This window comes from Bubalus bubalis, chromosome 12 (assembly GCF_019923935.1).
Source record: "Bubalus bubalis isolate 160015118507 breed Murrah chromosome 12, NDDB_SH_1, whole genome shotgun sequence".
NCBI lineage: Eukaryota > Metazoa > Chordata > Mammalia > Artiodactyla > Bovidae > Bubalus > Bubalus bubalis.
In genome coordinates this window covers 106,220,378-106,245,365 of record NC_059168.1, presented here as the reverse complement: position 1 = coordinate 106,245,365, position 24,988 = coordinate 106,220,378, and the positions used below count along the sequence as shown (strand labels likewise).

At 52.2% G+C, this 24,988-nt stretch overlaps 1 protein-coding gene across 9 annotated transcripts in view; it reads right to left on the bottom strand.

Annotated features, from left to right (window-relative positions):
• CACNA1B (calcium voltage-gated channel subunit alpha1 B) overlaps window positions 1–24,988 on the bottom strand; it is a 212,012-nt gene that overhangs the window by 88,526 nt on the left and 98,498 nt on the right. For 8 of the 9 annotated variants that reach the window (XM_025262075.3, XM_025262077.3, XM_025262076.3 and 5 more), the window contains 4 exons: window positions 11,826–11,943; window positions 10,932–10,999; window positions 7,887–7,993; window positions 459–1,238 (listed from right to left, as the gene is read on the bottom strand). In XM_025262075.3, coding sequence (XP_025117860.3) covers window positions 459–1,238; window positions 7,887–7,993; window positions 10,932–10,999; window positions 11,826–11,943 — 1,073 coding nt within the window. The remainder of the gene's footprint in view (window positions 1–458; window positions 1,239–7,886; window positions 7,994–10,931; window positions 11,000–11,825; window positions 11,944–24,988) is intronic. The other variant, XM_044926594.2, reaches the window with a different exon arrangement.

Below are 24,988 nucleotides of genomic sequence, written 5' to 3'. Positions count from 1 at the left end.
AGTGTGGAGATTGCTGGTCTCAGCCTAGCAGCCCGTTACCCCCAGGCTCTCATAGTCACCCTGGGAATCCTGTCCCAGCGCGGGGCCAGGCTGCCTGGCCTGGGGAGGGAATAGGGCGGGGTTCTTTCTGTCAGAGGTACACAGCCCAGCCCCCTTCCGTTACACCATTAGCCTGGAGGCCTCCTCAGGTTTCCCCCAGGCTCTCCTGATCCTCCTTCCTTCACAGTGTTCCCCATTTTTCTCTTCTCTCTGGGTCACCTTGCTCTTTCCAAGTCTTCCTGTTCCAAACCAGTCCCAACGATTTTGCCTTAAGCCTCCCTTGCACCTGGGCCCCTTAGACTAGGCTAATTTCCCTGAGCCAAGCTCCCCAGCACGCGGGTGAAAGGATTTCTCACACAGCACCAACAAGGCGGACTGTCCTCCCCCCGGGGCCGCGCCCCCGCCCCGCGCCGACTCACCTGGGCTGGTGGTTTCGGGGCTCCTTGTCCCTGTCCTCCGCCTCGGCCTCCTTCTCCGCCTCCTCGTGTGCGGGCGGCGCCTTGTGTCGCGCTCGGTGCCGCCGGGAGGGCTCCTCGCCGCTCTCGGCCTCCCGGGGGCCGGCCCGGGAGCCGCCGCGGTGCCGCGCTCGCCGCTCGCCCTTGCTCCCGGGCGCGCCCTCCCTGCTCGGCTCCGGCGCGTGCCGGTGCGCGCGGTGGCGCCGGGGCTCGCGCTCCGCAGCCTCCTCCGGGGAGCCCCGCCGGTGGTGGCGCCGGCCGCCGTCCGGGCCCAGCCCGCGGCCTCGCTCGCTCCTGGCCTCGCGGGGGCCTGTGGCCTCCTTGCTGCGGCTGCGGCGCGGTCGCGCCCGCTCCTCCCGAGCCCCCGGGTCCCCGCCCTCCGCCTTCGGGGCGTCCGCCCTGTCCGGCTCCCCCGCCGGGGCTGCGGCCTTGTCCCTGTCCCTGTCGCGGTGCCGGTGGTGCCTGCGCGGCGGGTCGGCACCCTCGCCGGCCTCCCCGCCCTCGGGCCGGGCCTTGCCCCCCGCAGGCCCCCGCGCGCCATCCCGGCCTGGCTCCACCACAAGCGGCCGGTCCAGGTGCGTCTTCATGTCGGGCCGCAGGTGGCGGGAAGTGGCGAAGCGCAGGCGCTCCTCGGGGTCCATCTCGCTATACAGCGCTTCACAGCTGGCCCGCAGGTTCTGCAGCCGCAGCTGGCTGGCCCGCTGCTCCCACACCGAGCGCGCCTTGGCCGAGTTCTGCTGCCTGCTGTGGGGAGACCGCCCCTGTGAGCCCCCTGCGCTGCGTCCCACCTCTCTGCTTCGCAGGGGAAGCCACTGATGGACACAGAGCGATGGACGGATGGCAGAGGACGCAGGGACGCAGGGCGAGAGGAGGGAAGAAGGCGGCAGGAGTCCTGGCCAGCCCAGCAGAGTGGATGGGCTGAGTCGGTGGCAGATACCCGGGCTAACAGACCTCGTCCCTATGCCCCTTGTGGCGGAGCCCACAGACTGTGAGAGCCTCACCTGAGGGGGGGCGCCCAGGCCGGAGGGCACGAGGGGTGCAGGGCAGTGGGAATGGCAGGCACTAGCATGAGGTGGCAGATGGGCTTCTCGGGCAGGGGGGCCACCTGCCAGGAAGGCCAAAATGGGGCAAGGAGGGGGGCAGCGTCCAAATGGAGTGGGACTGGGTGGGGGCTGCCTAAGGAGGGGCTTCTCCGTCTCTCCCTCCAGGAGGAGAGTCACTGGCCAGAAGCACACAGAGGGTGTTTGAGAGGGAACTCAAGAAGAGGTGGGTCATCAGGAGCAGAGGGGAGGGCGGCCCAGGGAGTGAGGGGCCCTGGGACAGCTGGCCCTCAGGAGTCGGGCAGGCACTCTCCCTGAGCTGGTCAGACCCATTTGGGCAGCTGCCACTCAGCTCAATGACCATTTGCTGAATGCCCAGCAACCCAGCATCAGGTCTGGGGCTGGACACCCCCTCTTGTGGTCACCAGTACCCCCTCTCTCCTGGCTCCACAGAGGCTGAGAGCTCCCCAGCACCAGGAATGGCCTGTGGCCCGGGCTCAGCCCTCATGGCACAGGCTCCTGAAGGCCCTGACGGCCACCCGCCAAGCTCACCCACATGGTCACGGGGGGTCCACAGCCCAGGGTGCATGGAAGCCCTTTGCATTCTGCAGTTTTCACTAGACAAGACCCCAGAGTTGGTGACCCCAACACCACCTTGGCCAAGTGGAAAATGCCTCAGAGGGCCAGTCTTGCCTTCCCCTCTAGAGGTTCCTAGAACCCCCTGGGCAGCAGGGGCAGCACAGGACAAGGATGGCCGTGGCATCTGGATCAGGTGGCATCTGGCCACCTCCCCAGCCCTCACGCCCTCCTCTTGTCCCCACGGCACACTGAGCACAGAGCTGTGACCCACAGGGTCCACAGCAAGGCACTGACGGAGCCAGGACCGGACGCATGCAAGGACAAGAGGGAACGAGTGTCTGAGGAGACGTGAGGCCTGGGCAGACCCCAGCTGCGCTGACAGCACAGCCAAGGGCCCTGAGGGCCGGCTGGGCAGGCCCCACCCCCGGCTCTGGGCTGCGGCCGCTGAGCACCACACTAGTCCTGCCCTTTGTAGGGTGAGTCCAGGTTCAGGGTGGGGAGCCATTTCCAGGCGAGCACCTCGGAAGTATGAGAGCAGCAGAGCCTGATGTCTGTCCCTGGGGGCCCAGCAGGAGGGCAGGCAGGAGACACATAGGGACAACTGCTGGCCTCTCCGGCCATCTGCCGACCCACACCTTTAGCTGACCCCTCAAGCCCTGACCTGCTGCGCCGTTCCCGAGGTCACCTCGCAACAGACCCACCTTATCTTTCTTTGGCTTCAACCCAGAGCCCCAGGGGACCTCCCCATCCCCAGCTGGCATCAAAACAAAGGGTCCGACTCTGAAGAAGACTGAACCTTGTACAGTGGACAACAGCCACCAGGGGGAGTTCCCCGGGTGCAGGAGGCCACGAGAGCCGACAGCCAGCCACTGGTCAGCCTCCTTATCAGCCCAGCAGCCGGAGATGGGCCTGGACTCTGAGCCATATGGGCAGCAGGTGGCGGCCTGCTCAGATGCAGCCATGAGCCCTGGGACCTGTGCCGTCTGCCAGAACACAAACAGGCAGGCAGTGAAGATGATGGGGACACGTGGTGGCTCAGGAGGAACGGCTCTGCCCTCACCCTTACCCTCAGACACAGCTCCGTCCCACCCAGGAACCAGCTCAAGTCCACGAAGAGGCGGGTTGCCTGCTGGACTAGAGAGTGCATCCAGGCTCCCTGCATAACTTCCCAGCCCCGCTCCCGCTGGACTGCTGCCACTCTGGGCCTCCGCCCCCTAGGACTATCTGTGCCCACCCAGCATGTAGCATGGCTGCCTCTCTGGACGTGTCTCTGGGTCTGAGCCTTGCTGAGGTGCACCCGCCTGTGGGCCTCTGTGCCTGCTCTGCCCGACGCATGGCGCACTGTGACCAGTGCTCGCCTCCCACGCCATGCCTCTCCACCAAGTTCCCAAGCAGCTCAGGACGTACAAGAGACCCCCAGTGCAGAGTGGCAGGCGGCTCAGACCCAGGCAAAGGCCTCCCTGAAGGAGGCCCAGGGAGGAGCCGCCCCACCACGTTCCAGCCCGGCTTGCCTGCAGAGCTGAGTTTGGCCACGTGCTGACAGGACTCAGAAGGAGCCTCTGTGGCATGGCTCTGCTTTGAGGTCTCTGCGCTGAGAAAGCTGTCACCCCTCAGTCACCCCTAGCTGTGACAAGCAGAAGCAGCCCAGGTACAACACTGTGGGTACCTACGATGCATCGCACTTTCTGCCAGCCTGGAGTCAATCATTTGGGACCCAGACTCTTATCCTGTGGACATCAGGGGCCCAACAACCAGCAGCTCTGCATTCTTGTGGCCACACCGAGCCCAGCTCTGTGCTGCCCAGCAACAGGGGGATGGGGCTCAGGGACCGCAGGAGCGCCAGTCAGCACCAGGGCACAGAGAGGGCACCCGGCCATCCCCAGGGACTTCTCACCTGCAGGAAGAAGCCCCTGGGGACAGTCAGACTGGTGTCACCCCCGAGCAGGGCCACCTCAGTGCTCCTGTGGCCCCACCTCAGGCTCTCCCTGTCTCTGCAGCCTTGCAAACAGGCAGCAGCTCTGCTCTCGCTAGAACTTCCTAAGGATCACAGAGACGTCCTCTCCCAGGTAAGGCAGGCTGGAGCAGGAGGGCCCCACATATGCCCTGAGCCCCTGAGGACCCTCTACTTCTACTTCACAGGAGCTGCAAGGAGACAGCCAACGGCTCCCCATGGTGGTCACCTCAGGGAAAGCAGACCTGCTCATGATGCCAGAGTGACCGCACAGGGACAGACAGCAGAGAGGACAGACCAGGGGAGGAGGAGGGGCTGAGCTCAGAGAGCCTGATCCCGGGAGCAGGCTGAGCAGGATGTGGGGCGCCAGGAAGCGCGCCCGTGTCCCCAGCGGGGCGCGGGCGGTGGCCCTGGAGCTGCCCCTGAAGCGAATGACTTGGAGTGGGAAAGCAGAGTTAGGGGCAAAGGTGCTGGCGTGTAGTTATCATGAAGCCACAGATGGGAATTGTAGCAGAGAGACTCACGGTGAGTTTACGCTGGAGACAGATGAGCTGCGAGATACAGTACCTCGAGTTTGCTTTACAAAACTGCACATGCAAAAAACAAAACAGAACAAAGTGAGAACACCAGAGAGCGCTCCAAGAGAGCCAGAGCACGCGCCAGCCGCACTGGTCAGGACAGAGGCTCGGCGTGCATCCAGGCCGGAGGCCAGGGACACTTCCGTCAGAATGACACCAGCCGGGACCTCGGGATAAAGGAGAAGTTGAGAGAGCGCGCACGTCCAGCAGAGCAGCAACCACCACGGCTGGAGGGCAGGAAGGTTACCTTGAGCCGACCAACCCAGCTCTGTGCCCACTGCCCCTGGAAGGGCAGCGGGGCCGGAAAGAGCAGGCACCTCCCACCCTGCAATTCTCAACAGCCCTCCTCTGTCGGACCTGGTGCCTCCATCCCCCAGTGCTGGGGACCACTAACCCCTTCAAGACGGAGCAGAGATGGCTGACACAGGGGCCTTACCTGCTAGCGGCCTTGCCTGGGCCCTGCTTCCCGACCACTGTGCTTGGCCCCCAGCCAAGGCTGCCCAGGCTCTGAGTCACTGCCTCCCACTCACCACCACCCTTCCCAGGGGCAAACAGGATCCATTACCAGCCCATCTTCCCTTGAGTGTCTTTCTAGAAGCTTTTCCAAAATCAATAGAGAGAAACCAGAGATCTCTTTACAGTCATTTCCCTTCAAGGTAGCTTTCCCAGGGGAGGACCAGGTGGGTACCCAACTCTACCTTCTCAAGGCTGAGTCAACAAACATGTGAGAAGCTCAAAACTACTCACGGGCCTGCTGACCCTACATGCAGAGAGGCACATGTGTCCAAGAGAGTGAGCAAAGCAGTGTGCATGACCCAGTGTGTGAACTTGTGAGTGTGTGTGAGTGTGACTGAGACTGTGAACATCAAGAGTGGCTGTGAGTGTGAACACGTGTGCAGGAGGGGCTATGGGCACCAGCGCTCCTGAGGCTGACGCAGCCGAGATCTCGGATGACCACATCGGCCTGAGTGTCCCCCCTCCAAGGAGCCTGAGAGGACTGTCCCCTGCAGCCACACACACTGGGGTCCCCACAGAGGCTCAAGTGACTCGGGCACCCCACTCAGGAGGGGCCAACGCAGAGTCTCGGGCAAGGTCCACAGAGCCCTTCAAACATCAGAGACCCTAAAACTGCCCCAAGCATCCGAGGCCCACAGAGCACATCTCAGCAGGCCCCGTCTCACAAGCCACACAGCACAGCTTGGGAGCAGGTTTGGCGGGCGACACCCTGTCCCCCAACCTCAGCAGCTCAGACAGAGAAGTGACCGTGAGAGGCTGGTGCTGCCAGCGGAGCAGGGAGCCAGGCAGATGGACAGACGGACGTGGGAGCAGCCGTCTCAGGGAGGCCCCGCCCTCAGATGCCTCAGCTGACGGAGAAAAATGAACAGCCACGCACAGCAGCCTCACCCCACCCCCATGCCTGAGGCCAGACCTCCTCCAGGAAATGGGACCTCGGGGGGGTCACATCAGAGCCCCTGTACGTGCATCAGAGGTGGGCTGAGGACCCAAAGCTGCATCCTGGGTGGGCCTGCAGAACCCACAGGAGGACCCAGGGGCCAGCACCTGGACACACCCCAGGTTGGCCGCGGCATGGACAGGTCAGCGCCGAGCTCAGGGCCTGCTGTGAGGGGAGCACCAAGTGTCCCCCAGGCCCTGGGGACATAGGTCCACAGCCTGGTTCCTGCTCAGCAGCGTCCTGAACAGGGTGGGGGCAGAGAAACAGGAAGAGCATCCAGCCCTCCCTTTCTGGTGTCTGGACAAGCTCCCTGTGGCTGTGCCAGGAGCCCCTCCTCTCTGGAGTCTCTGCCCAGGTCGGGGTGGATGCCCTGCCGCACATTCCCAAGGAGCAGGCAGCCCTGGCCAGCAGCAGAGACACAGGAAATCACACTCCCCTCCAGAACAGCACGAAGGCAAACGGTACACAGAAACCACACAAGGCCCACGTGAACAGACTGGTCAGCCACCACCACATCCTCCATGCAGACTGCCAGCAGCTTACACGGTTTGGGAGAAGAGGCTGTGACAGGAAGCCACCAGGGTCACTGTAAGCCCAGGACCAAGCAGACGGAGCAGGCGCACTGGCCAGACAACAAGACTCCAGGACAGCTGGGCTCCAAGGCCCCAGCAGCTGGTGGAGTGGGGGCAGCTGCGTCCTGCCTGGCTCTCTGCAGGCCCCTGCCCCCCTGCCTTCACCCCCAGGGCCTGGGACCTCCCTTTGCTTCTTCTCCCACACAGGCCACCACCTCTGCTCACCTTAGAGACAGGACCTCTGCAAATGCCCTCCTAGAAAACAGGCCATGGCCCTGTGACTTCCAGGCGAGACCGAGCTGCTAAGATGACCCTCACCCATGCATGTGCACACTTCCACAGACTCATCCCCCACCAGAGTACTCAGCACTTTCACCTGCATCACCACAGAAGGGCCTGAGGCTGCCCCTGGCACTCTGACCTCAGTCAGCACAGCAGAGGGGTGCAGCTGCAGAGCGAGGGCCCATGGGTCAGCCCTGGGCGCCAGAGGGGCCGGGCGGTGGTGAGCGTGGGGCCGGAGGCAAGACTGGCGGCTCCAGGTGGACTCAGTCTGGCCCCAAACTTCCTGTGCTCTCCTGCGGTCACCCAATGACCAGACACGGGACCAGACTTTCCCGCCTCCTTCCCGGGGGCCAACCTCCCGCAGCCGCTGCAGCTTTTGGCCCTGGGCTGGGTGCTCTGCCCCAACTCTGAAGTCCAGGGCACAGCAGCGGTGCTCCTACAAGGTGCCTGGAGGCTCCACAGAAGTCTCAGCCCCACCTGACCTCCTCTCATCAGAGAGGCCACCTCTTGACCTCTGTCCCAACACCAAAAACTCAAAGATGCTTTGGGAAACTGAGTTAAGACTCTTGGGATGCTGAAGTACCATGTTGAATCTTTCGCCTCACAAAACACATTTCTGAAAAACTGAGCCAAAGTCAGACATACTTGGAGCCACCCAAGGCTGTCCAGGCGGACCACGTCAGCAGGCCGCTCCCACCCACAGCGCTGCCAACACCTCACTCTCATCCCGGCAGGGAGAAGCCAGAGGCTCTACCTGGGGGTCTCCTTGCTCAAAGGCCCCTGCCGGGGAGGAGAGCCACTGCTCCCATCTCAGCTCCTGGGGAGGGCTGTGTCCTGAGAGGCTCCAGTCAAGGCAAGGGCCCCTCTCTAGAAGCCCCAGGAGTTGGGCTCTGCAGCAGGCCTGCCACCACCCCATAACCCACTCCTAGAGCCTTACGCGGCAATGGAGATGTTCGCAGCAGACATGGGGCTGACTTCAGCCACTTCTTTGGCCTTTTGCAGAGCAAGCTTCTGATTGGCTGCTTCTTCCATCTCCTCTTCATCCTGTTTGGACAGACAGAAAACTGTAGCTAGCCTGAGAGTGCTGTGTCCACTCTGAGATTCCACAGAAGCCTCAGCCCCACCTGACCTCCTCTCGTGCCACCAGCTCTTCATCCTAGAGCCTCTGAGTCTTTCCTGCCCCCTGAGCTGAAGGCCAGACAGCTGGCTCCTGCCTCAGCACGACCCACCAGGCTCCAGACACCCCTGCTATGCCCATCTCTGCAGGCGACAGTCCCGTCAGCAGCCTTCCCCGCATGCTCAGGGCTGACATCACCGCTCTGGAGCTCCAGCCCAGGAACACATCCCTGCATGTCAGTCTCACCCTGGCGAAATGCAAACCCCTCTTTCTATTCCCACCTGCTCCCCCTCCTGCCCACCCCAGCACTTGTCTCACTGGAACAAAGTCCGTCTCTGCCCCAGAGCAGTGAGCCAGCGCGAGGGGCAGCTGGCCGCCCTGAGCCCGGGTGCCCCGCAGCACCACCCACGGGAGCCCTCCCCAGGAGTGTCTAGCAGGGCCACCTCACAACCTCAGAGCTTCTCCACCTGGACCTACCGGGTCACATCCGACCACCTATCCCCAGCGGTGACTGTGCCTGACCATGGGTTCCATTCCTCACTGAGCTCCTGGAGAAGAGCCCCGAGGCTCTCTGCCTCCGGGCCGGCATGTGACACCTGAGCAGACGCCTTGCCCCACCTCTGCCCACTCCACACGGAGGAGGATGGACCCTCCAGCCCAGAGCCCACATCACCAGGCAAAACCAAAATGTTCTGCTCCTCAGATCTCTAGGATGCGAGCTCCAGGCTGAGTCTACAGGCCCACCAGTCTCCGTGTGGTCCAGCTACATCACTGGGACCACCCTTATTTCCTTCATGACCCCAACCCCAGGCCCACCTGGCTCCTCTGGAAGCTGGCATTCCCAACACATCCCAAACATCCTTGAATTTGCTTTTAGGGGCACAATAATGGCAACTAAGCCCCTGTCAGCTGTCTGTACATTTCCCACCATAGAGAAGAGAGCTTCCAGCTTCAGGCCCCAGAGGGCAGCAGAACTAGACCCACCACGAAGCCCCCAAGGGACGCCCCTCCTCCAGCTCCAGGCTCCATCCTGGTTTATGGCCCTCAAGTCACTCCAGTGGGTGTTCTACAAACTTGACGTGAGTTTATTTCTACTTCAAAAAACAAGCGACGCTCCCGTGTATTAGCGGGAGCACAAAGGAGGGAGCACCAAGCCCCACTCTTTGGGACCCTTGGCCAGCCCAGGAGTGCCCAGAGCCTGACTCAAACAGGCCTCCACTTCCGCCTCCAAAAGGGAGGGGACCCCTGAGTTAGGGCAGTCTGTCCAAAGGGGCCACCACACAGGGTGTCCAGGCACGGACACAGGGCCCCAGGACACGGCCTGTCAGTACGTCCTCCCACTGACAACCTTGAAGGGGCAGTGAGAACTTTGACCTCAAGCTCAGGACAGCTGGTGCCAGATCACCAAGGCTGCTGAGCACCCCTGGTTCACGGGGCTCCAGAAATCCTGATGCCAGAAGTGCTCTGTGGCTACACCGGTCCCCCCAGCCAGGGGCTTGGGCCACTCTCCAGCCGCTCCTGGATTGCGAGATTCAGTCCACCAACTGACAACAGTAATAGGCAGGCCAGGGGCATTCCCGACCCTCAGAGGAAGGGAGGAGTCCAGACCCCCAGGCACAGCCCAGCCCAGTCCAGTGGAGGCAGAGGCGGGGGCACCCATGAGCCTCTGGGGGAACTTTCTTCCCAGGGGCCAGGTGGGGAGGCAGGGCCAGGAGCACATGGACACCAGAGTCGCAGAGACGTCCAGAGCCCAGCTTCCCCGGGGAGACCCAAGTCAAGCCCCAGAGCAGGGACAGTGTAAAGAGTGTTGGGACGTGCAGGACTGAGTGGGTGGCTGTCAGGAACAGTGGGGGCGAGCGCACAGACAGACACACAGGTGTGCACCCAGGCACACGCACACAGACAGCAGGTGCGTGCCCTTGAGGCTCAGAGCGTCCTCAGGCCTCCGGACCACAGCCCCTTAGCGCCAGCAGCCAGGCTTGTCAAAGCGCCAGCCCGAGGCTGAAACAGCGGGCGGCCTGCACCATCCGGGACAGACAGCGTGAGAGTAAGCCGCATCATCCGGAGGGATGCCACGGGGAGACGTGTGTGATCACATCCCCCACAGGCTCAGGGATGCGAGATGACTATTAGCTGGCTCCCGCGGGGCACAGCCTGGAGAGAAAGCCATCCCGCTGGGTGCGGATGTGCTGGGAACAAACCCCAGCTGCTCCTCCAGCCACCAGCCTGGCCCAAAATCCGAGGGCAGCACCACACAAGGGCCACCCGAGCTCAGCCATTCACACAGGAGACCAAACACAGGGGTCCCCTCCCCTCCCAGAGAGGATCCCAGGGTCCCCTCACCATCTGAGGATGAACATAAGGGACCCTCACTCCTGGGGATGACCACAGGGTCCCCTCACTGCCCTTTAGGGTGTTCAGATCGGATGTCCCCTAGGGCCCACCTCACGATGTCTCTCACTCTGAGAGGACACAGCCCCCACTTCACACACTGAAGCCACCATGCCCTTCAATCCTGAAGCCAGGGCAGCCGCGCCCCCATCATCCGGGTCTGCCTCTGGGTTGCATCTCCTGTGGGCCACCTCTTGCTCCCACACCACCTCCTGTTTTTCTGGTCATCCTTCCCGGGTCCTGACTTCCCAAAAGTGGCCCTCATGGTCACCCCCCTTCCTGGCACAGGGTCCCCTGCCCCTTGTGCCCCCACATCCCTGCATATCCAGGACTTGAGGAGAGCCCCTGGACAATGGCCACACGTTCCTAAAGCAGGACCTGGCCCCCCTCATGACGCCGCAGCCTCTCCAGAGTGACATGGATTGACCCCCATCCACCCATCCCTGGGCTGCAGGTGTGTACCCATCCACATACCTTGGTCAGCTCCTGAGCATTGGCGAGGTTGTCCACAGCGATGGCCAGGAAGACGTTCAGCAGGGTGTCTGGTGGCTCCAGCTAAGGAAGGACATCTATGCCCCAGCCTCCCCAGGGTCAGGCCACGGCTTCCTCCATGCAACACAGGGGCCCATCTCCCCAGGTCCTGGCCAGCCTTGCCTCCTTCCTGGATGTCCCCCGATCCCCCAACCCTCCAGCCATGTCAGCCCCCGTCAGACACAGCCCAGCCCAGCTGCTGGGCGGCGGCCCCCTAGCCTCCTTGACGCAATCTCTGGGTAGGTGACCTTGCAGCTCAGGCCCCCCTGTCTAGCAAGGAGGTATTAATACCCTGGGACTCAGGGGGAACCGCACCCCAGGGTTCCGCCTCATGGATGAACCTATGCAGGGCTGCAGCAGCCCATGAGACAGCACGCTGAGGTCAGCTGCTGCCTCCTGGCATTGACCACAGCCGCGGGCAACCCAGAGGCCTTGCCACGCCCAGAGAGCAGGATGAAGGTTGTGCCCTTTGGGGTCCAGCCACAGGGAAACATTCTAGTCAGGCAGGATGGGGACACCCGCTGCAGAGCCTCCCCAGCTGGGCTTGCCCTGACCCTGCAGAGCCCCTTCCCGACTCCAGACACAAGCCTGAGGAGCATCCTCCACACAAGACCTTCCCTTGTGCTTCCCTGCAGATTCATTTCTACCAGGGGGAGGTTTTTTAAAAGCTTGGTGCCAAAACCTAATTATTAATTTAAATTAAAGTGAAAACAAAACAAACAGCTGCCCTCAGGCTCAAAGCCCATGTCTTTCCCCGAGTCCTCCCTTCCCACCCCACCACGGTGGGCGAGGAGGAGAGGGACCCAGGAGGCACCTCGCCCAGCCCGCAGAGGATACAGTTCCCAAACAGCGTCAAGACAATGAAGTACACGGACGAGAACATGCCCTTGCTGACTCCACCTTGTGACTCGATCCCATGGTACATCACCGCATTCCAGTCCTCCCCGGTCAGGATCTGCGGAGGAAGGGAGGGAGAGTACCCAAGCGCGTCCCACAGCCCACACACATGCCCAGGGAGGGACAGCTGAGCCCAGGGCATACGTGTGTGCACACACAGGTTCTTGGATGACACGCAAGGCAGCCCAGGGGCCTCCAAAGAAACTTCCAGAAGGGCCACGGCTGCTGGGCTGAGTCTCTGCCAAGAACGGAAAGGGAGCTCTCGGGAGAGAAGGCAAGCAAAGGCGAGGAGACCAGCACTGGGCTGCGTGGAGTCAGCCCAGTGGGGTCCGCCCAGTGGGCTCCCCACGTCCCCAGCTGCCAGGTCACTGCCACGCAAGTGAGGAACCCAGGGCTCAGGGGCAGCATGAGCTCTCAAGGCCAGACAGCAGCCGCAGCCTCTGACCCTCCAGGTCACTCCCTCCTCAGTCCAGTGGGTCCAGGCTATGAGGGCAGCTACACACAATCCTTGCCCCATCAGGAAACGGGTCTCATTTTCATTTGTATTTTGGAAAAGTGCAAGGGGATAAGATAACAGACGTTCACGCGTCCACCTCTCAAGATGGAGACTGCGGACGGTTTGTCGTATCTGCAGCAGGTCCCACCGCCCATGATCACCCTTGACAGGCAACCGCGATCACGAATCTGGGGTGCACTGCCATCTACACCACACACATGTGCACACACAATATACCCTGTGTGCTCCAAACATGCAGAGAAAAGCGCCAGACTACACACACGGTTCTGTTCATTCACCCCTGCATTCTTGAGTTCGACCCATGTGGACACATAAGCCCACTGTTCCTGGAAAGTGCTGCCCAGGGCCCTTCCACATATTCACCCATCTTCCTGACCGGCAGTGCGAGGTGCCCCAGTGTGCACACGAAGTCGGTCTAGAACCGGGCCTGCTGGATCACAGGTTCTGCACACTCTTGACGTAACTAGATGTTTCCAAAGCGCTTATCCCAAATTACTGTCCCATCAGCAACTCAGGCTGTGTCTTCCTCACACCCTCGTCCCAAACTGAGCACCGTCACACCCTCTGATAGCTCCCAGCCTGCAGGGTGAAGAAGCAGCCAGTCAGGTGGGACATCTGCTCAGATCTCCTTTCCGTGGCCCTTTCAACTCTTTGGCTTATATTTTTCATGACTCATCTTTTCTTGCTGACTTCCATATGTATATTCTTTTTTTTCCAATTAAAATATATAAATTAATTTTTAAAATAAATAGAGTGAGTCCGGCATACACTGGTCCTCTGTCTCCAATGTCTGCTGGAAAAATCTGCCTGTGTCCTTTTGCTTTTAACTAATTTGTTGAATTATTAAAAAGTTTAATGAAGTCAAATATATCATTCTTTCCTTTATGGTTTCTGCTTTTTGCCTCTTAAGAAGTCCCTCTCCATCCCAAGGTCATGACGAATTTTCCTACATTTTCTTTGAATCATTTTAAAATTTGGTTTTTAGATCTCTAATCCAACTGGAGTTTGTGGTTATGTTCTGTCTACCATGAGGATGAAAATCAACTTTTCTCCCACACAGAACGCTCATTTTTTGACCATTCCATCCCTACGCCCCACCCAACCCATCCCCCATTGATTTAAATGCCATCTTTTGCATATGACCAACTTCCTACAAAAGTCTGGGCATGTTTCTGGGCTTCCTAGTCTGTTCTCTGGTACTTTGTCTTTAGACGTCAAAATCTTCATTATGGTAGCTTTATAGTAAGTCTTGATACACAGCGGGGCAAATCACTCCACCTTGAATTGTCTTTGCTATTCTTGGACATTTACCATCCCATAGAATCAACATGCTGAATGCCAAGAGAAGTTCTGTTGGGATTTGAATCACTGATTAAACTAGGGAGAACTGATCCCTTTACAACAGTAAGGCTTCCCCTTTAAAAACATTTGTTTTCAGTTCTTCAGGTCTTTTAATAACTAGTTATAATTTCACATGTAAAAGTCTTGCATACTTCTTGTGGATTTATTTCTGGGTAACTCATAGCTTTTGTGACTACTGTAAGTGAAATCTTTCATTTTAGTTGAATATTCTAACTTAGCAATACAGGCATATGGAAAGGCTCTATCTTCCAAACGCTTCTCTTGTGTTCAGCAGCACTGCTGGATTCCCTTATTGTTTCTAGCTGATTCTCTGGGTCTCTGTGTAATCACATCAGCTGTCCACTCCTTTCCAGTCCTCCTACCTCTTCCTTTTTCTTATTACATCGACTTCAACTGCCTGAATGCTAGCTACCCTTGGTTTTTCTTTAGTCATAATGCTTTCAACCTGTGTTAGTCTGAGTTCTCCAAAGAAACAAAAGCAATAGGAGATGTCTGGGTATATCTTATCTTGTGATTATGGAGAGTAAGTCCCAAGACCCACAGCTGACTGGGAGACATGACGGTGTAAGTTTAAGCCCAAATCTGAGTCCAAGGGCAAGAGAAACCGAATGTCCCAGCTCAAACATATTTGGGCAGCAAGAGTGGACTCTCCCTTACTCAGCCTTTTGCTCTACTCAAGCCTTCAGTGGACTAGATCAGGCCCCACATCTGCCTTCTCAGTCCTCCAATTCAAATGCTCATGTCATCCAGAAACACCATTATACACACCCAGAAATAGTGTTCAATCTAGGCAGCCTGTGGTTCACTCAAGTTGCACATGAAATTCACCATCAACAATCTTTTATCTGCAATGTGTGCTATGATCATTCTAAAATAACAGTTTTATTTAGATATAGTTCATTCAGTTGCTCAGTCGTGTCCAACTCTGCAACCCCTTGGACTGCAGCATGCCTGTCCATCACCAACTCCGAGAGCTCACTCAAACTCATGTCCATCGAGTCAATGATGCCATCCAACCATCTCATCCATGGTATCCCCTTCCCCTCCTGCCTTCAATCTTTCCCAGCACCAGGGTCTTTTGCAATGAGTCACTTTTTCACATCAGATGGCCAAAGTATTGGAGCTTCAGCTTCAGTCCTTCCAATGAATATTCAGGACTGATTTCCTTTAGGATGGACTGGTTGGATATCCTTGAAGTCCAAGGGACTCTCAACAGTCTTCTCCAACACCACAGTTCAAAAGCATCAATTCTTCAGCACTCAGCCTTCTTTATGGTCCAACTCTCATATCCATACAGGACTACTGGAAAAACCATAGCTTTGACTAGATGGACCTTTGTAGGCAAGGTAATATCTCTGCTTTTTAATATGCTGTCTAGGTTGGTCATAGCTTTTCTTCCAAGGAGTAAGCGTCTTTTAATTTCATGGCTTTGGTCACTGTCCACAGTGATTTTGGAGCCAAGACAATAAAGTCTGTCACTGTTTGCATTGTTTCCCCATCTATTTGCCATGAAGTGATGGGACCAGATGCCATGATCTTTGTTTTTTGAATGTTGAGTTTTAAGCCAACTTTTTCACTCTCCTCTTTCACTTTGGACTTCCCTGGTGGCTCAGATGGTAAAGCATCTGTCTACAATGTGGGACACCTGGTTTTGATCCCTGGGTCGGGAAGATTCCCTGGAGAAGGAAATGGCAACCCACTCCTGTACTCTTGCCTGGAAAATCCCATGGACTGAGGAGCCTGGTGTCCATGGGTCACTAAGAGTCGGACACGACTGAGTGACTTCACTTTCACTTTTCACTTTCATCAAGAGGCTCTTTAGTGCCTGTTTGCTTTCTGCCATAAGGATGGTGTCAGGTGCATATCTGAGGTTATTGATATTTTTCCCAGAAAACTTGATTCCAGCTGGTGCTTCATCCAGCCCAGCATTTCCCATGATGTGCTCTGCATATAAGTTAAATAAGCAGGGTTACAACATACAGCCTTGATGTACTTCTTTCCCAATTTGGACCAGTCCATTGTTCCATTTCCATTTCTAACTGTTGCTCCTTGTCCTGCATACAGATTTTTCAGGAGGCAGGTAAGCCGGTCTGGTATCCCCATCTCCTGAAGAATATTCCACATTTTCTTGTGATCCACACAATCAAAGGCTTTGGTGTAGTCAAGAAAGCAGATGTTTTTCTGGAATTCTGCTTTTTCAATGATCCAACAGATGTTGGCAATTTGATCTCTGGCTCCTCTGCCTTTTCTAAATCCAGCTTGAACATCTGGAAGTTCACGGTTCACGTACTATTGAAGCCTTGCTTGGAGAATTTTGAGCATTACTTTGCTAATGTGTGAGATGAGTGCAACTGTGTGGTAGGTAGAACATTCTTTGGCATTGCCTTTCTTTGGGATTGGAATGAAATTGACCTTTTTCAGTCTTGTGGACACTGCTGAATTTTCCAAATTTGCAGGCATATTGAGTGCAGCACTTTAACAGCATCATCTCTTAGGACTTGGAATAGTTCAGCTGGAATTCTGTCACTTCCACTAGCTTTGTTTGTAGTGATGCTTCCTAAGGCCCACTTGACTTTGGACTCCAGGATGTCTGGCTCTAGGTGAGTGATCACACCATCATGGTTATCTGGGTCATGAAGATACTATTTTGTATAATTCTTCTGTGTATTCCTGCCACCTCTTCTTAATATCTTCTGCTTCCATTAGATCCATACCATCTCTGTCCTTTATTGTGCCTATCTTTGCATGAAATGCTCCCTTGGTATCTCTAATTTTCTTGAAGAGATCTCTAGTCTTTCCCCTTCTATTGTTTTCCTGTATTTCTTTGCATTGATCCCTGAGGAAGGCTTTCTTATTTCTCCTTGCTATTCTTTGGAAGTCTGCATTCAGATGAATATATCTTTCCTTTTCTTTTTTGCCTTTCACTTTTCTTCTTTTCTCAATTATTTGTAAGGCCTCCTCAGACAACCATTTTGCCTTTTTGCATTTCTTTTCCTTGGGGGTGGTCTTGATCATGGACGGCCTCCTATACAATGTCACGAACCTCTGTCCAGGGTTCTTCAGGCACTCTGTCTATCAGATCTAATCCCTTGAATGTATTTGTCACTTCCACTTTGATTTAGGTCATACATGAATGGTCTAGTGGTTTTCCCTACTTTCTTCAATTTAAATCTGCATTTGGCAATAAGGAGTTCATGATCTGAGCCACAGTCAGCTCCCAGTCTTGTTTTTGCTGACTGTATAGAGCTTTTCCATCTTCGGTTGTGAAGAATATAAATCAATCTGTTTTTGGTGTTGGCCATCTGGTGATGTCCATGTGTAGAGTCATCTCTTGTGTTGTTGGAAGAAGGTGTTTGCTGTGACCAGTGCGTTCTCTTGGCAAAAATCTTTTAGCCTTTGCCCTGCTTCATTTTGTACTCCAAGGCCAAACTTGCCTGTTACTCCAGGTATCTCCTGACTTCCTACTTTTGCATTCCAGTCCCCTATGGTGAAAAGGACATCTTTTATTGGTGTTAGTTCTAGAAGGTCTTGTAGGTCATCATAGAAATGTTCAACTTCAGCTTCTTCGGCATTAGGGATTGGGCACAGACTTGGATTACTGTGATATTGAATGATTTGCCTTGGAAATGAACAGAGATCATTCTGGCAGTTTTGAGATAGCACCCAAGTACTGCATTTTGGACTCTTTTGTGGACTATGAGGGCTACTTCATTTCTTCTAAGGGATTCTTAGAAGAAATTAAGAGATATAGTTCACATATCATGTATATCAGTCATTCAAGTGCACAGTTCCGTGGTTTTTAGTACACGCACACGTATATGCAGCTGTTGCTGCTGCTGCTGCTAAGTTGCCTCAGTCGTGTCCGACTCTGTGCGGCCCCACAGACAGTGCCCAGCAGGCTCCCCCATCCCTGGGACTTTCCGGGCAAGAACTGGAGTGCGGCCACCGCACCCATTGCCACAGTCAAGTTTAGGGCATCTCTGTCCCTTCAAAAAGGAAGCTCACCCATATTAGCTAGCCCACCTAGCTGTGGGTTTGTTTTGGGTTGCTTTTTTGTTTTTGAGTCCTTAGTATTTTAGGTTCTTTGTATAACATGTTTTTCATCATAATGTCAACGTTTTACTTTCTACATCTATTGATATGCTTATTTTTCTCTTTAACACGTAGAGATCAGGAAATTACGTTGACAAATTACTGTGTTACTGAGATAAGTGCAGTTTAGCTATGAGGCTCTACTTGACGCAGAATTGGATTCGATTTTTGAGCCCTTCATTTCAGACTTCTTGCATCTACCTTCACTGAGCCAACAGAGTGCCTGTTGTGCGCCAGGCAACCTTCAGGCACTTATGATCATAAGCAGGCAAAACAAAGCCCCTGCCTCACAGAGCTATGGAGGGAGAGAGAGCTCGGAAGAGGAGCCAGGAGGCTCAGATGGAATCTGACCTTCTGATCAACTGCTGTCCTAACACAGGCCTCCAGGACACCCGTCACCCACTCAAGATACTTTGAGACACCAACCCAGAAATGCCTGGTGGTGCCATCCCTGAAGGATACACATCTGTACACATCTGTAGCCCTCAGAGGGCCATAGTCCAATGGGTCGCAAAGAGTCAGACATGACTGAATGCCCATGCACTTATTGACAATGAATTTTTTATGATTTTGTTATCTTGGTATGTCGGTTTTCTGTTTCACTAACATCTGCTCTTAGCATTATTTTTTTCCTGCTTTCAGTTTCTCTTTGGTTTACTCTATTATTCTTTTTTTTTTTTTTTAGTTTTTAAGATGAGTGTTTAACATATTTATTTTCAGCCATTCTCTTATTTTTAGTCGTTTTCTTATTTTGATAGTTGCTTCTAAGATTCTAAATTTTTCTCTAAGCATTGCTTCAAACTCATCCTCTTAAGTTTTGCTAATTATTATTCAGTTCTAAGTATTCTGTACTATTCACTGTGATGTCTTCTTCAACGCAATCCCTCAGCTTTCAAATATGGGGACGATTTTATGCGATTGTTTACTGGTAGTTTCCATTTATTTAAGTAATGCCAAGGATGTGCTCTGGGACTTCCCTGGTGGTCCAGTGGTTAAGACGCCACGTTCCAATCCAGGGGGTGCAGATTCGATCCCTGGACAGGGAAATATGATCCCACATGTCACAGAGTGTGGCCAAATTTTAAATAAATAAGTAAAACTTGTTTTTTATAAGAAGCATGTTTACTGTAGGAGAGCAATTCTTTAATACTTGTAGGGATCTCCTGAATGACTTAACAAGTGATCAGTTTCTGCAGAAGTCCTCTGTGCCCTGAATGAGCGTTTTATCCACCATCAGTTGTAGGCATCAGCTGATTCCTGATCCTTCCTAATCTCATCAGCTTCATCCTTCCATTTGCTGGAAATATATATCCCTGAAAAGAGAGTGGGCTTTTTGTTTCTCTTTGTAATTCTGTCAATCTTTGCTTTTGGGGGCCGTGTTCTTACACTGAATCTTCCCTTTATTGTTATGCAGATGCAGTTGCTTCTTTTTAAGAAAGCTTTCTTTCACCTTCTATTTTGGCTGATGTTACTACTACACCAGCTTTCTCTAGGTTAATGTTAACTTAGTTTATCTTTTCGGAGACGGCGATGGCACCCCACTCCAGTACTCTTGCCTGGAGAATCCCATGGACGGGGGAGCCTGGCAGGCTGCAGTCCATGGGGTGGCGAAGAGTCGGACACGACTGAGCGACTTCACTTTCACTTTTCACTTTCATGCATTGGAGAAGGAAATGGCAACGCACTCCAGTGTTCTTGCCTGGAGAATCCCAGGGACGGGGGAGCCTGGTGGGCTGCCGTCCATGGGGTCGCACAGAGTCGGACACGACTAAAGCAACTTAGCAGCAACAGCAGCAGTTTATCTTTTTTTTGTATTCATTTAATTTTAAAGTATGTATTATTTCACACATTCAGAAAGGTACAATGAATAATATTTAAAGCTCTGTGTACCTACTCCCAGCTTAAGAAATAACACATTAAAATGTAGCTGAAGGGGAAGGGGATTCAAGAGCGAAGGGACATATGGACACCAAAGGCTAATTCATGCTGAGGTATGGCAGAAATCAAACCAATACTGTAAAGCAATTAGCCTTCAATTAAAAATAAATACATTTTGAAAAATACAAAAAAAAATTTTTTATTAATGTTTTCTTTTTTTAATTTTTTTTAATTTTATTTTATTTAACTTTACAATATTGTATTGGTTTTGCCATATATCAAAATGAATCTGCCACAGGTATACATGTGTTCCCCATCCTGAAACCTCCTCCCTCCTCCCTCCCCATACCATCCCTCTGGGTCGTCCCAGTGCACCAGCCCCAAGCATCCAGTATCCTGCATCGAACCTGGACTGACGACTCATTTCATATATGATATTATACATATTTCAATAAAAGCATTCAATATTTGCTTTGCGTTACCTCATGGCTAACAGCAATGTATAAGGTAATATGGAAAAAAATAAAATTAGCTAATATAAAAAAAAATGTACCTGAAGGTCCTTGAGTAGAAATCCTCAGTCTCATTCTTCCTCTCCACACACCCACCTAGCCCTGACTTTGGTGTTAATCATTCCCATGCAGGCTTTTATACTTCTATTTGTATATATACCATAAACAATATTGTTACACAGTATGTTTGGAAACAAGATGTTTTCATCCTTATATAAATAGTATCATATGCTAAACCATAATGGGAAAGAATGGAAAAAAGAATATATATATATATATGCATATGTATATGTATAACTGAGTCACTTTGCTATACAGCAGAAATGAACATAACACTGTAAATCAACTCTACTTCAATTTTTAAAGTTAATTAAAAATTATCATATGATTTGCATTATTCTGAATCTTGCTTTTTTTAGATTAACATTGCTTCTGATCCATGTTAATACAGCTAATTCCAGGTCATTCATTTATGGTCCTGCTGCCCAGACAGAATACACTCTTCTTATCACTCTCCTGAGGATGAAGTGTGAAGAGGTGTCCAGGGTTTCGCTACCATATGTGATGCTGCCTCAGTGGTCTCATAGGTCTCTGCGCATTTGGACAGGGACCTTCCAGGGCATGTACCCACACAGGAACTACTCCCATGTGAGTGCTAGTGGGTTAGATACCTGACATTAGTTTCCAAAGAGATTCTATCAACCCACCAACACCACAAGGGAATCCTCATTTCTCCACATCCTCTCTAAAACTTGGGGCTTCCCTTGTGGCTCAGCTGGTAAAGAATCCACCTGCAATGTGGGAGACCTGGGTTCAATCCATGGGTTGGGTAGATCCCCTGGAGAAGGAAAAGGCTACCCACAGCAGTATTCTGGCCTAGAGAATTCTATGGACTGTATAGTCCATGGGGGTCACAAAGAGCTGGACATGACTGAGTGACCTTCACTTTCACTTTCTCTAAAACTTGAGACTGTTAGGTTTCTTAATTTCAGCTGAACTGAGAAGTGGGTTTCATTTGCATTTCCCTGACTTCAAGTAATAGCTGACGGCTTTTACAGGTCTGCTCTTCAGCCCACTTTCCTATCCTGAGTTCCTTCTTACACACTTTGCCCTTTCCTGCTGCATGTTCCTGCTGCTGTTTTCCCTTTTTGATTTGTGGAAGTTTTTATTTATTTTGCTTGCTCTGCTCAGTTGTTCAGTCATGTCTGACTTTTTTTAGCCCTATGGACTGCAGCCCGCCACACTCCTCTGCCCATGGAATTTTCCAGCAAGAACATTGAAGCGGGTTGTTGTTTCCTACTCCAGGACATCTTCCCAACCTGCAGATGGAAACCGTGTCTCTTGAGTCTCCTGCATTGGCAGGTGGATTTTTTACCACTAGCGCCACCTGGGAAGCCCTTGTTCTGGTTGCTGGTTATTTATTCTGGTCGCTGTTTATTGGCTGACGCTGTGGAAATGTCTGCTCCAGCCTATGACTTATCTGACATTCTATGGTGATTTTTGGATGCATAAATTTGTATTTCAATAGTCAAATCTTCAAAGGTTTCATTTATGATCTGTGCATTTTTATCTCTTCCTTAAGAAGGCCCTCACTTAGGAACAGTACTCTCCTGTACATTCTAAAATTTGAAATTTGCTTTTCACATTTATGTCTTAATTCATCTGAGCTGATTTTCAAATCTGCTACGAGGTGGAAATCCAACTTCCTTTTTTTCTCTATGGATAACCAAACTGTCCCACACCATCTGCAGCGACAACACAAGTGTTCTGAGTACATAAATATTTCATCTGTGAATAATGACATTTTTATTTCTTCCTTGGCAATCCTGAGAAATTTTATTCCATCTTTTTCTTATTCTAGTGCACCAAGACCACTGATACTGGCAAGTCTGCTAAGAGCTTCTGTCTGGAAGAGTGCTGGGTTTTATCAAACACACACAGAGTACAGGGTGTGATGCACCCCCACACACTCATCACCCAGCTTCCACAATTAACACAGTTTGCTCATCTCATTCCGTCTGCTTCTCACTCTGGTGCTTGGTTGTGCTTTTGCTGGAGCTCAGATGCTCCTTCTGATCACACATTCTAGAGCTCAGATGTTCTTTCTGCTGGTACACTCTAGAGCTCAGATGCTTTTTCTGGTGGTACATTCTAGAGCTCAGATGCGCTTTCTGGTGGTACACTCTAGAGCTCAGATGCTCTTTCTGATGGCACACTCTTTTCCTTCTTCAGTCTGTTAAGATGATGAGTTACAGTAATAGACTTTCTAATGTTAAGTCATCTTGTATTTCTAGGGTAAATTTTGCATTTCTAGGGTAAATTCAAGTTGATCATAAAGATAATCTTTGAGGACATCCAGGTTGGATTGGTTCTTATTTCCCTCAGGATGTCTTATCTTTCTCTGTGTGATGGTAATATATTTTTTTCTTCTCTCATATTGTCTTTGTCTGGCATTTTCATATCAAAATTAGTCCAGTTTCATAAAGGGTGGGATTTCCTTTTTATCTTCTCTGGAGTCATCTGTATAAAATTGGAGTAATCGTTCTTAAACAGTTGGCAGAATTCACTTGTTAAACTGTCAGTGTGGTAGCCAGGATAGGTAGATTTTTCAGTTACCAACCATAAATTATTCCCTTTCTGCAGCCATCTGGGCTTTCTGCTTCCTCCTGGGTTACTGCATCCCCCGCCTCCGCTGCCCTAAAGGCGCCCACGTCGCGCCTGAGGTGCTCTCAGCAGTCAGCTGCAAGTCCCGGCGACTCCTGGACGTGTCTCCACCACCTCAGATCGTGCTCACTTCTAGAACGACAGGGGCTGTCCTCCAGTGTTTTAGTTACTTTTCCCCAACCTCCTGCCATCAGACTGGCATTCTTCACAGGAAATCCTTCTTTCTACAACAGATTTTAAGATTTTCTCTTTACTGGGCAGTGTCCAGGTTTCAGCTCTTTCTGGAAGGTCACTGGCACCTTCTCTGCCCCTCTGAGCTGCAGTGGGCTCAGGTCCTCCACGCCTGCCAGCTCCCCCATTCTCACGAGGATCACATCAGTGTACGGTTCACCCTCTATTTGTTTATTTAAGTAGCTGTATTTTTACTTCCAGGATTGCCAGTTATTTGTCATATTAACCATGAACTCCTTATTGCCAAATTCAGACTTAAATTGAAGAAAGTAGGGAAAACCACTAGACCATTCAGGTATGACCTAAATCAAATCCCTTATGATTATACAGTGGAAGTGAGAAATAGATTTAAGGGCCTAGATCTGATAGATAGAGTGCCTGATGAACTATGGATGGAGGTTCGTGACATTCTACAGGAGACAGGGATCAAGACCATTCCCATAGAAAAGAAATGCAAAAAAGCAAAATGGCTGTCTGGGGAGGCCTTACAAATAGCTGTGAAAAGAAGAGAAGCGAAAAGCAAAGGAGAAAAGGAAAGATATAAACATCTGAATGCAGAGTTCCAAAGAATAGCAAGAAGAAATAAGAAAGCCTTCTTCAGCGATCAATGCAAAGAAATAGAGGAAAACAACAGAATGGGAAAGACTAGGGATCTCTTCAAGAAAACCAGAGATACCAAAGGAACATTTCATGCAAAGATGGGCTCGATAAAGGACAGAAATGGTATGGACCTAACAGAAGCAGAAGATATTAAGAAGAGATGGCAAGAATACACAGAAGAACTGTACAAAAAAGATCTTCACGACCCAGGTAAACATGATGGTGTGATCACTGATCTAGAGCCAGACATCCTGGAATATGAAGTCAAGTGGGCCTTAGAAAGCATCACTACGAACAAAGCTAGTGGAGGTGATGGAATTCCAGTTGAGCTATTCCAAATCCTGAAAGATGATGCTGTGAAAGTGCTGCACTCAATATGCCAGCAAATTTGGAAAACTCAGCAGTGGCCACAGGACTGGAAAAGGTCGGTTTTCATTCCAATCCCAAAGAAAGGCAATGCCAAAGAATGCTCAAACTACCACACAATTGCACTCATCTCACACGCTAGTAAAGTCATGCTCAAAATTCTCCAAGCCAGGCTTCAGCAATATGTGAACCGTGAACCTCCTGATGTTCAAGCTGGTTTTAGAAAAGGCAGAGGAACCAGAGATCAAATTGCCAACATCTGCTGGATCATGGAAAAAGCAAAAGAGTTCCAGAAAAACATCTATTTCTGCTTTATTGACTATGCCAAAGCCTTTGACTGTGTGGATCACAATAAACTGTGGAAAATTCTGGAAGAGATGGGAATACCAGACCGCCTGATCTGCCTCTTGAGAAATCTGTATGCAGGTCAGGAAGCAACAGTTAGAACTGGACATGGATCAACAGACTGGTTCCAAATAGGAAAAGGAGTTCGTCAAGGCTGTATATTGTCACCCTGTTTATTTAACTTATATGCAGAGTACATCATGAGAAACGCTGGACTGGAAGAAACACAAGCTGGAATCAAGATTGCCGGGAGAAATATCAATAACCTCAGATATGCAGATGACACCACCCTTATGGCAGAAAGTGAAGAGGAACTCAAAAGCCTCTTGATGAAAGTGAAAGTGGAGAATGAAAAAGTTGGCTTAAAGCTCAACATTCAGAAAACGAAGATCATGGCATCCGGTCCCACCACTTCATGGGAAATAGATGGGGAAACAGTGGAAACAGTGTCAGACTTTATTTTTCTGGGCTCCAAAATCACTACAGATGGTGACTGCAGCCATGAAATTAAAAGACGCTTACTCCTTGGAAGGAAA